Source organism: Aedes albopictus, chromosome 1 (assembly GCF_035046485.1).
Source record: "Aedes albopictus strain Foshan chromosome 1, AalbF5, whole genome shotgun sequence".
Lineage (NCBI taxonomy): Eukaryota > Metazoa > Arthropoda > Insecta > Diptera > Culicidae > Aedes > Aedes albopictus.
Window position 1 is genome coordinate 132,964,136 of NC_085136.1, and position 15,536 is coordinate 132,979,671.

At 44.1% G+C, this 15,536-nt stretch overlaps 2 protein-coding genes across 2 annotated transcripts; one reads left to right on the forward strand and one right to left on the reverse strand.

Annotated features, from left to right (window-relative positions):
• Positions 1-225: 225 nt before the first annotated feature.
• Positions 226-4,481, reverse strand: LOC134289484 (uncharacterized). The gene is made up of 3 exons (XM_062855358.1): positions 4,430-4,481; positions 2,917-4,332; positions 226-2,642 (listed from the first exon to the last, which is right to left on the reverse strand). Exons 1-3 carry the CDS (start codon positions 4,479-4,481, stop codon positions 226-228), a joined length of 3,885 nt encoding a protein of 1,294 aa, XP_062711342.1.
• Positions 4,482-6,584: 2,103 nt separating this feature from the next.
• Positions 6,585-14,151, forward strand: LOC115269153 (uncharacterized). Its single transcript, XM_062845435.1, has 2 exons — positions 6,585-6,726; positions 11,346-14,151. The coding sequence occupies exon 2, from the start codon at positions 11,353-11,355 to the stop codon at positions 12,958-12,960; it is 1,608 nt and encodes a 535-aa protein (XP_062701419.1). The 5' UTR covers positions 6,585-6,726; positions 11,346-11,352; the 3' UTR covers positions 12,961-14,151.
• Positions 14,152-15,536: the final 1,385 nt, after the last annotated feature.

Below are 15,536 nucleotides of genomic sequence, written 5' to 3' on the forward strand. Positions count from 1 at the left end.
AGATCAATTCAATTACTATAAGGCAATTCATTCTCACACGTTTGTTTACCTGTGCACGTAAATAATTACTTTAATTTTAGGAAGATTTAAACCAGTTAGCACTGATCCGCACTGATCTAACTGATGAAATGATGTTGCGTTATTTAAACGAAAAGTATGTCACAATCTCACTTTGGATTTTTGGATTTCTATTGTGTTCTTATTTCCTAGTTTGTTGACGTCTGGTCATTTGGTGGTCATTGTGTTCGCCGCATCGTAGTGTGCGGTTATCGGTGGCGTGGTTTGCTGATGGACCACAAGTAATTGCCTCATCGGCCACAATGACACAGTGGTGGGGATCCGCATCGTAACATCCCCCACCCGTGAACCTGATTGGAATCCTGGATCCTCTCTGGAGCCACCATGTTGAACGCCATCAGGTTCACTGCTCTCTACGATGTCCAGTAGAGCTAGCTTCACCGCGGGTCTTCGTAATACTCCTGATGCTGTGCGTACTTCTGCTTGACGCACTCGTCCATCTCTCCCGGCGATGACCTTTTCTACACGTCCACGAATCCAATGATGACGTGCTGTTCCTCCAACAACAAGAACCAGATCACCAATTTTCAGGTCCCGCGTTTCCGCAAACCATTTGGTCCGACGAGTGATGACCGGTGCGTACTCTTTAACCCACCTACGCCAGAACTCGTCGCAAATCCATTGGGCCAGCTTCCAGCTACTCCTTAGATCTCCTCGTTGTAGCATTGGCTCGGATGGCAGAATCTTCAGGCCACTGGAGTTTCCCAACAGAAAGTGGTTGGGCGTGAGCGATTCTTGATCTGCTGACTTAAGGGGAATGTAGGTGAGAGGCCTGGAGTTTATGATGAACTCGGCTTCCACCAAGATTGTTTCCAGGGTTTCATCGTCTGGTTTTCGGGGGGCATCCGCAACCGCTCCAATTGCGGTTTTCACTGAACGTACAAGACGCTCCCAGGCTCCGCCCATGTGCGGCGCCGCCGGAGGGATGAACATCCATTTTGTTCTGGCACTTGTAAAAGATGACGCCAGAGCTTCGATCCGCTCACGCTGCTTCTCTAAGACATTGCCCGCACCCTGGAAGTACGTTGCGTTGTCGCTGTAGATTTCAGCTGGCGGACCTCGCCGTGCAACAAACCGCCGCACTGCCATGATGCACGATTCAGTTGACAGATTGTGCACTACTTCGATATGCACCGCGCGCACTGTCAGGCAGGTAAATACTGCCACCCAACGTTTAACTTGGCTCCTTCCAACTCTGACGAAAACCGGCCCGAAATAATCTACTCCAACGAATGTAAATGGTCGGACGAAAGCTTGCAGTCGAGCCAGTGGAAGTGGAGCCATTGCTGGAGGTTGTGGACGACTTTTCTTCACGCGACAAAGGGCACATTCCCTTGAAACCTTCTCGACGAGACTTCGCAGCTTTGCCACTTCAAATCGTTGCCGCATTTCGTTGACGACAGTTTCCCTGTTTGCATGGCGAAAGCGGCGATGATAGTAGTCCGTTATAAGTTTGGTAATGCGATGATGCCGGGGCAAAACAGCAGGGAATCTGGCTTCGACTGGTGCGAATGTTGCAGCGCCAATACGGCCCCGCATCCGGAGGATCCCTTGGTCGTCCAGATACGGCCATACTTTGAAAATCGGGCTTGATTTGGACACGCAAGCGTGCCGCGTATCCGGTGATCCTTGCGTCGGAGACAGGACCGTTATTTCTTCAGGAAAGCAGTCCGCTTGAGCTACTTTCCACAACGCTTCCTCTGCGCGCTTCAATTCAGTTTGGTTGAGAACGCCTAGCTGTAGTGCTGAACCGCTCCGTTTATGACGAAGATTGTCTACGAAACGTAAAGCATACGCCATTGCCCGCTGCATCCTCTCATACCGGCAGAATCTTGTGGCTTCAATCAGTGGGACTGCTGACCAGTGCGCATGAACTGGCCGAAGTTCTTCCTGGGTCGAAATATCTTGACGACGTTCCGGCCAATGTTCTTCACTTTGATAAAGGAAAGATGGACCACGAAACCACGGATTTTGTGCTTGAAATACAGGACCTTTTCCCCACTTGGTGGCCATATCTGCTACATTGGCTTTTGTCGGGACCCATCTCCAGTCTTGAGGATCACTCAGTGTCAAAATTTCGCCCACTCGAACCGCAACAAACTTCTGGAACCGGCGGTGGTCTGATAGAATCCACGCTAGTACGGTTGTGGAATCGGTCCACAGATAGCGTTTAGACACCGGAAGTTCATGATTGCTCAGAACAGATTGAAGGTATTGAGCACCGAGAACAGCAGCCTTCAACTCTAATCGTGGGATGGAAAGAGTCTTTAGGGGCGCCACTCTACTTTTCGATCCAACCAGAGCTACTTGTACACCACTTTCACTAACTAGTCGGAAGTAAACGACGCAGCAGTATGCTGTTTCCCTAGCGTCAACGAATACGTGGACCTCTAATCGATTGTCATTGCTGGAATAAATGGTGGGGAAGTAGCACCGTGGAATCCTTAATGTGTTCAACTGATCGAAACAATCCACCCATTGGCGCCATTGTCGAATGTGGTTTTCGTTGATCGGTTCGTCCCAACCTGTTCCAGAGGCCCAAATTCCTTGGATGAGGACCTTTCCTTGAATGAGGAAGAAAGAGACCAGGCCTAGCGGGTCAAAGAGGCTCATAACGACCCGAAGTATTTCTCGTTTCGTGGGAACGTGGTTGTGTTTGAGAAGCCATTGGAGATCTTCACGAAGGTTGACGGTGTACGTGAAGCAGTCTACACTGGGCATCCATTTCATCCCCAAAACCGATTCCGTGTTTTCAGCCCTCTCCAAGGCCAATTCCTTCATTGGATCTCCTGATTTTTCTCCGATACCTTGCAGAACTTCCCCAGGACAGGAAATTACGAAGCTCGAATCCTCCCTTTGAATGAACGAGTTTCACCTCATTCACGGCTTCTGTAGCTTCCTGGACTGTCTGGAAGCTGTCCAGGTAGTCGTCTACGTAGTGGTGCTTGGTGATGGCGACCGCAGCTCGTGGATATTGCTCGGAAAACTCTGCGGCGTTTAGGTTTTTTACAAATTGGGCTGATACGGGCGAACATGTAGACCCAAACGTCGCAACATCCATCACGTATATTTTGATATCTTCTGACGGAGTGTCACGCCACAGAAAGCACTGAGAGAGACGGTCTTGTTCCCTGATTTTAATATGGTGGAACATTTCCCGTATATCACCACACACGGCTACCGGGAATTGGCGAAAAGAGCTGAGTACGGCGAGCAATGGTGTCAGCAGGTCAGGACCCTTTAGGAGTTTAGAATTGAAGGAGACAGATCCCACTGTAGCTTTGGCATCCCAAATCAACCGAACTTTCTGCTTTCTGGGATGTTGAACTACTCCTAACGGCAGGAACCACAATCGGCTGCGATCCACTGAGTCCAGCTCCGCTTGAGTCGCCCTGTGCGCGTAGCCTTTACGCTCGTAGTCATGAATCTGTTCACGTACTCGATCTCCGAGCTCCGGCTGTTTGGAAAATTTCCTTTCCAATCCCACCAATCGTCTAGTCGCCATCGGGTAGCTGTCAGGGAATTCTGGATTATCTATTCGCCATAGAAGTCCCGTCTCGAAACGGTCACCAATGCGTCGAGTCGTCTGTTCGAGAATCATCCTCGCTCGTTTATCTTCCTCCGATTCTAGGGTTTCGTTGCGATTGAAGAGGCCGTCATTCTCCAAGGTGAAAAAATCTCGCAACTGCTCGTTCAATAGGTGATCCGTATCCGCAGCTTCCACGGTGTGAAAATTAACCAAAGCTGCGTTTTCTCCTCTGTCACCAGCACACCCATAAACGGTCCACCCTAGGCGACACTTTGCAGCAATTGGATCGTTCGGTCCACCCTCACGAAGTTTCAGTGGAGCGCCTAGACGAAGGTTATCCAAGCCGATCAGAAGCTTCGGCTGAACATTTTCATAACTCTCCATTGGGAGACCGCGGAGGTGTAGGAAACGCTGAGACAATTCTCCGTAGTTGAGCTGCTGACTGGGCAGAAATAGACAGCTGACTGTCCTGGCTTGACGAAGATCGAACTTCTCAGAACCACACTTCCCTGATATTCCCAAGTTCACCTCCTGGGACCTGGACTCATTCCGCTTAACGTTACCTGTCCACTGGAGAGTTAAAGCTTTCACGGGACCTTTTACACCCAGCTGCTTCGCAACGTTGTCTTCCAGCAGGGTGATTTCCGAACCTTCGTCGATGAAAGCGAATACCGACACGCTTCTGCCTTCGTTGTATAGGATGACAGGCAGTATGCGGAACAAGGCTTTCGGTGAAGGTGTATGGGTAGAAGAATAATTGACATGGTGTGTCGATGAAGGAGAGTGAAGAAGAGTATGGTGCTTCAGTCGGCACCCATCTACCGCACAGCCTTGCCATGACTTGCAAGGCCATTTGCCGTGGCTGTTCAGACATGTTCTGCATAAGCCCTTCTTCTGAATAGTCTTCCACCGCTCGTCGACGTTCAGCTCTTTAAACTGAGAGCAATCCGCCGCCCTGTGACCTTCGCGAGTACAGACACCACAGATTTTAGTCGGCTTCCGAGGTTGTCCTGACGAATTCGGTTTATTGCTTGGACTATCGCTTTGCGAATGTGCATGGATCCCGGCACTCTCCCTTCCTTTTTTGCTTTTAGTGCTTATACGTTTTCTCGTGGACTGGAAGCTCGAAGCTCACCGCACTCGCTGCGTTGACCTGCTTTTCCATGAAGCGCCCAAAGGTCTCTAAGTCTGCCAACGGTTGTTGGCCCTTGAAGGAAGCCCACTCCATTTTCATCGAGCCTGGGAGCTTATCTACCAACTCCTGCATCATCATGGGGTTGGTGAGATGTTGCTGTAACTGTAACCGACAAAATTGCCAACTGCCAAACCGAATTCGATAATTGTTTCCAATTTGTCTTGTCTTGGACCTGGTGTACGACGAACCTTTTCGAGTAGTGATTTGAGTAGCAGCTCTGGTCTACCGTAACGTATACGCAGTGTCTCGATAGCGTGAGGCACGCTCTCTGGCAGCAGAAGTTTGCTGCAGACCGACTCTTTCGCGTGTCCAGTCAGGCACTGCTGAAGCCTAATCAGGTTTTCAGCGTTTGTGTAGCCGCAAGCAGCGGTCGACTGTTCATAGCTACTGATGAACATAGGCCAGTCAATTGGGTTGCCATCGAATCTGGGCAACTGTTTCCCAACTACCTGCCGCGCTGCAAGCTGTTGCGACTGAAGAACGATGGATTGTTCAGCCATAGCTGGCTGCTGAATTGGATCTTGCGGAGGCACGATCTCCTGTTGGTATCGATGGGACAGCCGATTCACCTGTGGATTCGAAAAACCAACGTTCTGTGGAGGATACACTGGATAACTTGACCCGGGAATCCCTGCGTATCGCTGAGATGGCTGCTCAATGACTACCGAGAGCGGTGTCGCTTCTGACCGATCATATCCACCATGTTGCTGTTCAGGTGCTGTACTATGGGCCGCATCCTGGTTGACATGGCCGCTGCTGTGCGGATGGCGTAGTTGCTGCTGTACGTATGGATAACACAGTTGCTGCTGCGCGGAAAGCTGGCGGTGCACAGCCTGATTAGTACGCAGCATCGGTTGTATGTGAGGCTGGGAGTTCGCTACGTATCGTTGGAACGGTTGCACGACAATTTCTGACCGAGCTTGCTGTAGCGTTTGGGACAAGCTTCCCACCTGCATACCACGGGCCATTTGCGAGGTGATTTGTGCAATCCTGGATTGCGCTGTTGGTAGCTGGTACAGGGTGCGGCAGGAAAAAAAGCGAAAAGTTCAAGGCACTATTACACGCTAAATATGGGATATATAGTTATGGACATCCCTAGGCTCTACCCACGATGTTCAGGTATCCGCCTATCGTGGACTAGATGCTGACAAAGCAGTATCACCCTTGGAGACACTGAGCATAACCCCCATACCAGAATACCCTTTGGACTCCGAGCATATTGATGACACGATAAATCGATACCGGCGCACAGTAACACCGACCATCCAACGCAACCCAGAACAACCAGGCCAGTTGCCATCCGGTGAACTTTTGCTGACATCGAGAAAGCATCGAACTCAATCGGAGGACACAGGTGTGCCCTCGGGCTGGTCTGGCTCGATCAGTCAGTTGGAAGTGAACGTTTGAATCGATAGGTCTAATAGTCAGTTGAAAGCCCTTCTGGCCCAGTATAAGTGTTAGGAAGTGTGAAATGTAAAATTATAAACAAGAACATAATAAAAGTGATGGGATTAGGGTAAATTTGAAACAAGTAGTTTTTTTAAAAACCCTAATGTGAAGTCCCGTCCATTTTTGGCGCAGTCGTACGGAACACTCTACGTGCAGTGCTAGTTTTTGGAAGACAATCTAGTGACAAAACCCGATCCGTGGTAATTGGACAGTAGTGCGAAAACCGAAAATTAGTGTCGAATTGACGACATCGGACGTGCCGGTAACCAAGGACTAAAAGTGTAACTGACTTGTGCAGGATTCAGCATTAAGTAGACGCTTAGCCCAACCCGTGGCGAAGCAAGAAACTAGTGACTATCTCCAGCGATCATCAGGAACCAGGCTCTTGGAAACCATCCCTCAACCCGTAGGTGATTTGCGCCGCCCGACACGAAAACTGCATCGGTGGGTTTCAACCCTTTAAGAGTGTCGAACCGTGAGTAAACAACTTTTCTTTTCCCAACCTCTCTATCATTTTGTATGCGTAGATTTAATCCCGTTCCTAAAGTTAAGCCTCTCAGGTACCACGAAAGAAACATGGAACAAGTTAATTTACAGGCAATTTTTGACCAAATTCAAAACTTGGAGCACAGACTTGGTGCTCTTCAAGTCGAAAACAATAATTTACAGCAGCAACAGCAACAGTTGCAACAACAGCGGCAAGCCCCCGTCGTGGAGGACCGTCGCACGGACTTCTTTCGAATTCCAGACCCCATAAGAATGATCCCATCATTCGACGGGAATAAAAGACAGCTCAGTCATTGGCTTGATACAGCAAGACGAGCTTTGAATTTATGCCGACCACACGTCGCACCGGATTTATTTGCCGTGTACGAACAAGCGGTGATCAACAAAATCGAGGGCAAAGCTCGCGATATGATATGTGTAAACGGAAACCCCACTACCTTCGACGAAGTAGCGGAAATCCTACAAAGTGTCTACGGTGATCGCAATAATATTGCTACATACCAGACACAATTATGGTCACTTAAAATGACTGAATCATTACATATTTACTATAAGAAAACAAAGGAAATAATGGTTAATATGAAGTCTTTGGCAAAGCAGAATCCAACTTATGCAAACCATTGGGACGCTATTAATCATTTCCTTGAACAAGAATGTTTAGCAGCATTTATTAACGGCCTTAGTAAACCCTACTTTGGGTATGCTCAAACAGCACAACCCAGTGATTTGGAGAATGCATACGCATTCCTGTGTCGGTTCCAAAACGCTGAGAAGACGAAGTCCCACACACAAGCTGCATTCGACCAACAGCCCCATGGTAGCAAAAATTTCAAATCTTCCAATAAACCATTTAGCAAGCAATCAGACACCCCATCTACACGACACAAACCGCTATCCGACAGACAGAAAATGACACCCATGGAAGTAGACCCGTCGTTACGTTCCAGAGTTTACAATCATGACGCTGAACAGAAAAACGACGACGATACACATGACACACATAGCGAAGACGATAGTGAAGACGAAGTCAGTGAACAAAGCGTAAATTTTCAGATAGGCCTCGATCCGAGATCGTTGACTTAAATGCAATCAACGGACTTCCCTACGTAATAATGAACATTTGTGGTAAGGACGCAAAAATACTTGTGGATAGTGGATCAAACAAAAATTTCATTTCGCCCAGCCTGATTCCAAAATCAAAACAGCTAAAATGCAAAACCCTCAAAATTTCTAATAGCTCAGGACGGCATGCGGCCGATCAAAAATTCATCACGACAATTTTTGGCCTCAAGCAAAAAGTTACCTTCTACCTTTTAAATTTCCACAAATATTTTGACGGAATCCTTGGATATGAAACCCTCTCCGACATCGAAGCACTGATCGACGTGAACAACCACAAAATAATCCTTCCCCACAAAACAATCCCGATGCAAATTAGGAAATTAGGCCCTTCGCAGATTACGCTGACAGAGAACTCTACGCGAATGATCAAACTACCCGTTTTACAGAATAATGGCAACGTTTACCTCCCTAACGACATACAAATTGCCAACGCTGTAATCCCTTCTGGGTTGTACCAAGCAGAAAATGGTTTTGTAAACGCTCCAATAAGAAACTTTGGCAAATCTGTCACCTTCCATTGGACAAAGCCAGCAAAAACTATTCAAGTAGCAGAAGTTAACAATATGAATTCACATCATTCTTATCAAGCGTCTCACATACCCTCTTCTGAATTGGAAACAATGATTAGAATAAAACATCTCAACAACGAAGAAAAATCTGCATTACTGAAAATCCTTTCTAAAAATTCCAAAATTTTTCATAATGATTCAGAAAAGTTGTCTTGCACTTCTGCAATTCAACATCGAATAAAAACTACAGATGATATTCCAGTTCATACCAAAACGTACCGATACCCTCATGTCCATAAAGCTGAAGTGGAGAAGCAAATCAACGAAATGTTGGAGGACGGTATTATTCAAAATTCTATTTCCCCCTGGACATCTCCAATCTGGATTGTTCCAAAAAAACTGGATGCAAGCGGAAAAAAGAAATGGCGTGTTGTCATAGACTACCGCAAATTAAATGAAAAGACTGTCGATGATAAATTCCCCATCCCGCGAATTGAAGAAATCCTTGACAGGCTCGGCCGTAGTACCTATTTTACTACACTGGATCTTAAATCTGGATTCCACCAGATTGAGGTACATCCAAAAGACAGGCCGAAAACTGCTTTCAGTACAGAGAAAGGGCACTTCGAATTCATTCGCATGCCCTTTGGATTAAAAAACGCGCCAGCAACTTTTCAGCGCGTAATGAACCACATTCTCGGAAATCTCATTGGAAATTGTTGCCTAGTTTACCTAGACGACATTATTATTTTTGGTAGCTCGTTACAGCACCACATCGATAACCTTAACAAAGTGCTTCAACGGCTTGCTCAAGCCAACCTTAAAATTCAATTTGACAAATGTGAATTTCTTCAGAAACAATGTGAATTTTTGGGGCACATAGTAACCCAAGATGGCATTAAACCCAATCCAAATAAAATTGAAAAAATCCTTAATTGGCCAATCCCAAAAACAACTACTCAAATCAAAAGCTTCCTAGGACTTCTTGGATACTACAGAAAATTTATTCGAGATTTTGCAAAATTAACGAAACCTTTAACCAGGTGCTTGAAAAAAGATACAAAAATTGTCCACAACGAAGAATTTATTAGTTGTTTTAATGATTGCAAACAGTTACTAACGAGCGACCCTATTCTAAAATACCCCGACTTCAATGGAAAATTCATTCTTGAAACTGACGCAAGCGACTTTGCTTTAGGAGCCGTTTTGTCTCAGAAATTCGAAGATGGCAAAGAGCATCCCGTTGCATATGCCTCTAGAACGCTGAATCAAGCAGAATGCAACTATTCTGCCACGGAAAAAGAATTGTTGGCCATTGTATGGGCAACGAAACATTTTAGACCATATATTTACGGAACCTCTTTCGAAATTCGAACCGACCACAAACCACTTGTGTGGCTCCGGCAGAAAAATGATCTGAACAGGAGACTTTTACACTGGAAACTAGCTCTCGAAGAGCTCGAATTTGAAATCAAGTATAAGAAAGGTACTCTAAACGCTAATGCAGATGCACTGTCTCGTATTAACCCTGAGGATAAAACAGAAGTAAACGCCAACTCTACCTCCAGCGATGACATGACACAACACTCCGCGGACACTGACGATAACGACTTCATCCCGTCAACGGAAAGACCCCTTAACGGATTTGGAAATCAGATTGTACTTTTAGAGACAGATGAAGATAGTCGTGAATCCTTGACCCCATTTAAAAACTTCCACAGAATAACTATAAAGAAGGTACATTTTGGTCCAGCAGCCCTGATCAATATTCTTAAGGAATACGCTTCGACGAAATGCGCTACCGGTCTTTATTGTAGCGAAAGTATCCTTAATAGGCTGCAAACTATTTATAAAACTTACTTTTCAAGAGCAAAATCATTAAAAATTTTCTGGACACAAAGATTGTTAGAAGACGTAACAGATGAGCTTGAACAGGACCTGATCATCGAACGGCAACACAACGCGAACCACAGAGGTATCATTGAGACAAAGGCACACATCTCAAGAAGGTACTTTTTCCCAGGAATGAAGAGCAAAATTTCAAAGTTTATCAACATCTGCAAACTTTGTCAAAAGGCTAAGTATGAAAGGCGACCATATAAACAAAAATTCCAATTAACAGCAACACCATCCAGGCCGTTGCAAATTGTTCATATGGATATATTCATAATCAGAAATAGAAATTATCTAACACTTTGTGATAAGTTCTCCAGACTAACAATGGCTATCCCAATTAAAACACGGAATACTATACACATTCTAAGAGCACTAACCCACTTCTTCGCTAACGTTGGAAAACCTTCCTTTCTCGTCATGGATCAGGAAGCATCATTTACCTCAACAACAGTTAAAGAATTCCTTGAGGAAAACGATGTAGAATACCATTATACGAGTGTTGGACAATCCTCTTCGAATGGTACTGTGGAAATCGTCCATAGGACTATTAGAGAATTGCACAACATCTTAAGTATGAAGGATTCAACTAAAGATTTGTCCGAAACGGCAAAAATTAATCTTGCAGTTTCCATATATAATGACTCAATACACTCTCAAACAAAGTTAACTCCAAAAGAGTTATTTTTTGGCTTCAGAAACGAGGACCCTGTCCCCGAAGATCTCGATGAAAGAATAAGACTGAAGGAGGAATTTTACAGGATTTTGTCTCAAAAACAATTAGAGAAAAAACGTTCAGACTTAGAAAAACTGAACATAAACAGAGAAGATCCTGAAAACTTCCTTCCAAATGAAACGGTCTTCGAAAGAAAAAGGAATAACTTGAAGCACCAAGAGAGGTATAGAGAAATACAAGTCAAAGATAATTTAGAGTCAAATATAATCGACGAGAATGGAAGAAAAGTCCACAAAACAAAATTAAAACGTAAACGTAAAACTTAATTTCGACGTAGAACTAATTGCACCTTTTTGTCTTCTTTCCCTTCTTCTCCTGTCATTTCAGCTCGAAGATGACACACAAACACCCGATACTTTTTTGTCTTACAATTATGATGTTTTTCAATCCTATTTACTCTGCTTACTTGGAAATCCTTGAACTTAATGAAAATCCCGGTATAGTTGCGTTCAAGACTAATTCAGTCTTTATAAAAGAAGGATCTCACACACTATTCCATAGATTTAATTTATTTTCCTTTACCGTCGTTCTCAAGCAGTATGAATCCATTATTTTGAACATTGAAGAAAACCCAAAGATAGCAGAACTAGTTAAAATTCTTAAACAAAAGCAGAGTCAGGCTTATTTTATCCTTGAAAATTTAACCGCTAGAAGTAGAAAAACAAAACGATCTCTTAATTTTCTTGGGTCCACCTTAAAAATGATTACAGGGAATCTCGATAATGAAGATTTGTTAAAAATAGAAAACCAACTTGAAATTCTTAAAAATCCAAATAACCTTTTAGTAACAGAGAATAATGAACAAATTCAAATTAATAAATTGTTTGAGGAAAGGATTAACAATATTACTAAACAAGCTTATAGACAGTCTAGGGAAATAGATAGCATCATTAAACAGACAAGACTGAGCTTAGACAGACCTGTCGAATGGGAACATCTCCTGCACCTACACAACATCATCTTCAACATCGACATGATCAACCAGCAGCTGTCTACAATTTTCGAGGCCATTCAGTTGTCCAAGTTGGGTTTAATTTCAAAGGCTTTCTTACAACCATCAGAGCTAGAATTTGCAACGAATCTGTTGGAGTCACAAGGCGTGGTGATTAACAGCTATGACCAAGTTTATGAGTTTTTGGAACCCATAGCATTCCACAATAACTCAGACATAATCCTACTCATAAAAATTCCTAAATTCAGGCAAGGAGAATTTGTGCAACTCCAAATAGAAGCCATTCCACGACAGTTTAAAATCATACCGATAAATGCAACAAAAGCCATTGTTGGTAACAATGAGTCTTACCTAATTTCCCATCCATGCATGAACATCGAGCGTAGCATCATCTGCGACGTCCAGATCTTGTTTAACACTTCAAACGACGGATGCTTACATGAGTTACTAAGAGGAAATACGGGTAACTGTACCTTCATTAGATCTCCAATGAAACCTGACACAAAGGAAATCGAGAATCTCGGACTGTTAGTTAAAAACTCTGTTGATCCGACTTCGATGCAAAACAGTTGTGGATATGGTCCGAGGAATTTAACAGGAACGTTTCTCATATCATTTAGAGATTGTTCCATCACCCTCAACGGAAAAACCTTTACCAGCAAAACATTCAGAGGAGAATCCAGACCTGTCATCTTACCCCTACATTCAGTTAGCGTAGATGAGTCACAGACAGAACCAGAATCCATTGACTATATGGAACAACTGCACATTAGGAATCGTCATAAGCTGGAGCACTTAGAAACAGCAAACAAAAGGACTAAAGTGCTCAACATAGTAGGAATAGTTCTCATCACATGCTTCGTAGCAGTAATTTTCGCTTTTCTTACGAGAGAAGTTCGTAAACTCAAAATGAAGCTGACAATACGGATCCCTGCAAACAATGCGTTGGAAAGCTCTCAAACAATATTGAACCGAGACGGTTCAAACTAAGGCGGGGGAAGTTATGGACATCCCTAGGCTCTACCCACGATGTTCAGGTATCCGCCTATCGTGGACTAGATGCTGACAAAGCAGTATCACCCTTGGAGACACTGAGCATAACCCCCATACCAGAATACCCTTTGGACTCCGAGCATATTGATGACACGATAAATCGATACCGGCGCACAGTAACACCGACCATCCAACGCAACCCAGAACAACCAGGCCAGTTGCCATCCGGTGAACTTTTGCTGACATCGAGAAAGCATCGAACTCAATCGGAGGACACAGGTGTGCCCTCGGGCTGGTCTGGCTCGATCAGTCAGTTGGAAGTGAACGTTTGAATCGATAGGTCTAATAGTCAGTTGAAAGCCCTTCTGGCCCAGTATAAGTGTTAGGAAGTGTGAAATGTAAAATTATAAACAAGAACATAATAAAAGTGATGGGATTAGGGTAAATTTGAAACAAGTAGTTTTTTTAAAAACCCTAATGTGAAGTCCCGTCCATTTTTATATATGACTATTTTTTCATGACAGTGTATCAGTCAATGTCTATATTCTAGCACTGAAAAATAAAAATGAACATATTCGATGTTTAACATGTGATAATGTGGGCCTAATAAGCGGATATCAATAAACTGCGCGCCCAATGGTCATTAAACAAAATGACTATAACAGTAACAAAATTAGCTCAAATTCGATGAACAACCAGACCACACTGATCCAGAGCCATGTAGTTTCACATACCAGATGAAACAAGTACATATATTTGATGATATTGTAGAGAAAATCAAAAATTTTGTTTTATAAGATGCGAAATTTAGCGACCTGTGTGATTTTCTGCGGTTTGAAAATTCTCGTTGCCTTCATCTTCAGGCGCCGCCCTGTTAAGGTTAGTGACCAAAATGGGAATTTTTTTAATTAACTTTTCAGAAAACTAGCCTATTATAGATCATGGAACGTTGAAACATAGATTGGTTAATGTCAAATGGACGAAAATGAGGTTTGAAGTTGAAAAACACTTTCGCATTTTTTCCTGCCGCATACTGTATGCCAACGGGTCTTGAGAAACTGTCGGGTGAAGGCCTCTATTAGCTTTTTGTTCCTCCACCATCTTTCCCAAAGATCTTCCATCGGTATGTTGACCTGCTAGCCAACTCTTCACCTTCTCTCGTGAATTTGGAAGTGAGCTCGTACTGCTGCCGCATCCGCTTCCGGCCTCCGACATCCGCTTGATTAGCTCATTCTTCTTCTCGACCGATTCCCTCCGAATCAATTGCTGTTTCGCCAGCAACGCCCGTTGTTCGTCCAGCTTTCGCTGGTGGAGACGTCGTTCTTCCTCTATCAGTTGCTTCTTCTCCTCGATCTGACGCTGTTCTTCTTCCAGTTCCATTCTCTTCAGCTCTTCCTGCTCCTTCAGCTCCTGTTCCTTCATCTCCTTCTCTTCCTCGATGACCTTCATTTGGGCCTCTAGGGCGGCTGTCCGAGCACTGGAAGTTTGGCTCGCTGGGATCGAAGCAATCTTCGAGCCTTTCCTCGAAGCTGATCTTCCACCGGATTTGGCGGACCGATTGTCAGCTTTCAGCTGTTTCCCGCGCTTAGATTTATCGGCACTCACCTTGGCTATGCAATCATTGCATACATACTGCCGATCCTTGACGGTTTCATCAACGCCCGCACACGTGAAGTGTTCCCACAACTGGCACTTGTCGCAGGCAACCATCTGGGAATCCGCCGAGTCAGGACGGTTGCAGGTTTTGCAGTTGGACACCGTCTTACCGTGACCTCCATCCATTGCGCCTATCCACGTACAAAAATTCTTAAAGAAATGTACGGATGATTTCTCCGAAAACTCGGAAGCAAACCAGCTATTTTGCGTTTGGTAAGCTTTAAGCTGAAAATAATTTATATTTAATAATTTGTTCACACTTCTCTACGTTACATCTTACAATTTTTGGTGAACCTTGGCAATGTAATTCAAAGTACAGTATAATGTTTTTTCGACCGTCACTGTTGGGTTTGATCTGCGTGTAAAGGGTAGCCTTAAGGTTAGATTTGAGGTTTTATATCATAATTTTACATACTCACGGTCGATTTTAATTACTGGGGTTTGTCTTCGTTGTACGAAGAGTATTATTAAGAAAAGTAGTTTTAGTTGCACGTAAACCTAGATTTAAGATCAATTCAATTACTATAAGGCAATTCATTCTCACACGTTTGTTTACCTGTGCACGTAAATAATTACTTTAATTTTAGGAAGATTTAAACCAGTTAGCACTGATCCGCACTGATCTAACTGATGAAATGATGTTGCGTTATTTAAACGAAAAGTATGTCACAATCTCACTTTGGATTTTTAGATTTCTATTGTGTTCTTATTTCCTAGTTTGTTGACGTCTGGTCATTTGGTGGTCATTGTGTTCGCCGCATCGTAGTGTGCGGCTATCGGTGGCGTGGTTTGCTGATGGACCACAAGTAATTGCCTCATCGGCCACAATGACACAGTGGTGGGGATCCGCATCGTAACAATTCTATAGCAACAAGTCAAGCTCAACTTCAAAAGTATGAAGTGTTTTCAAAATCATT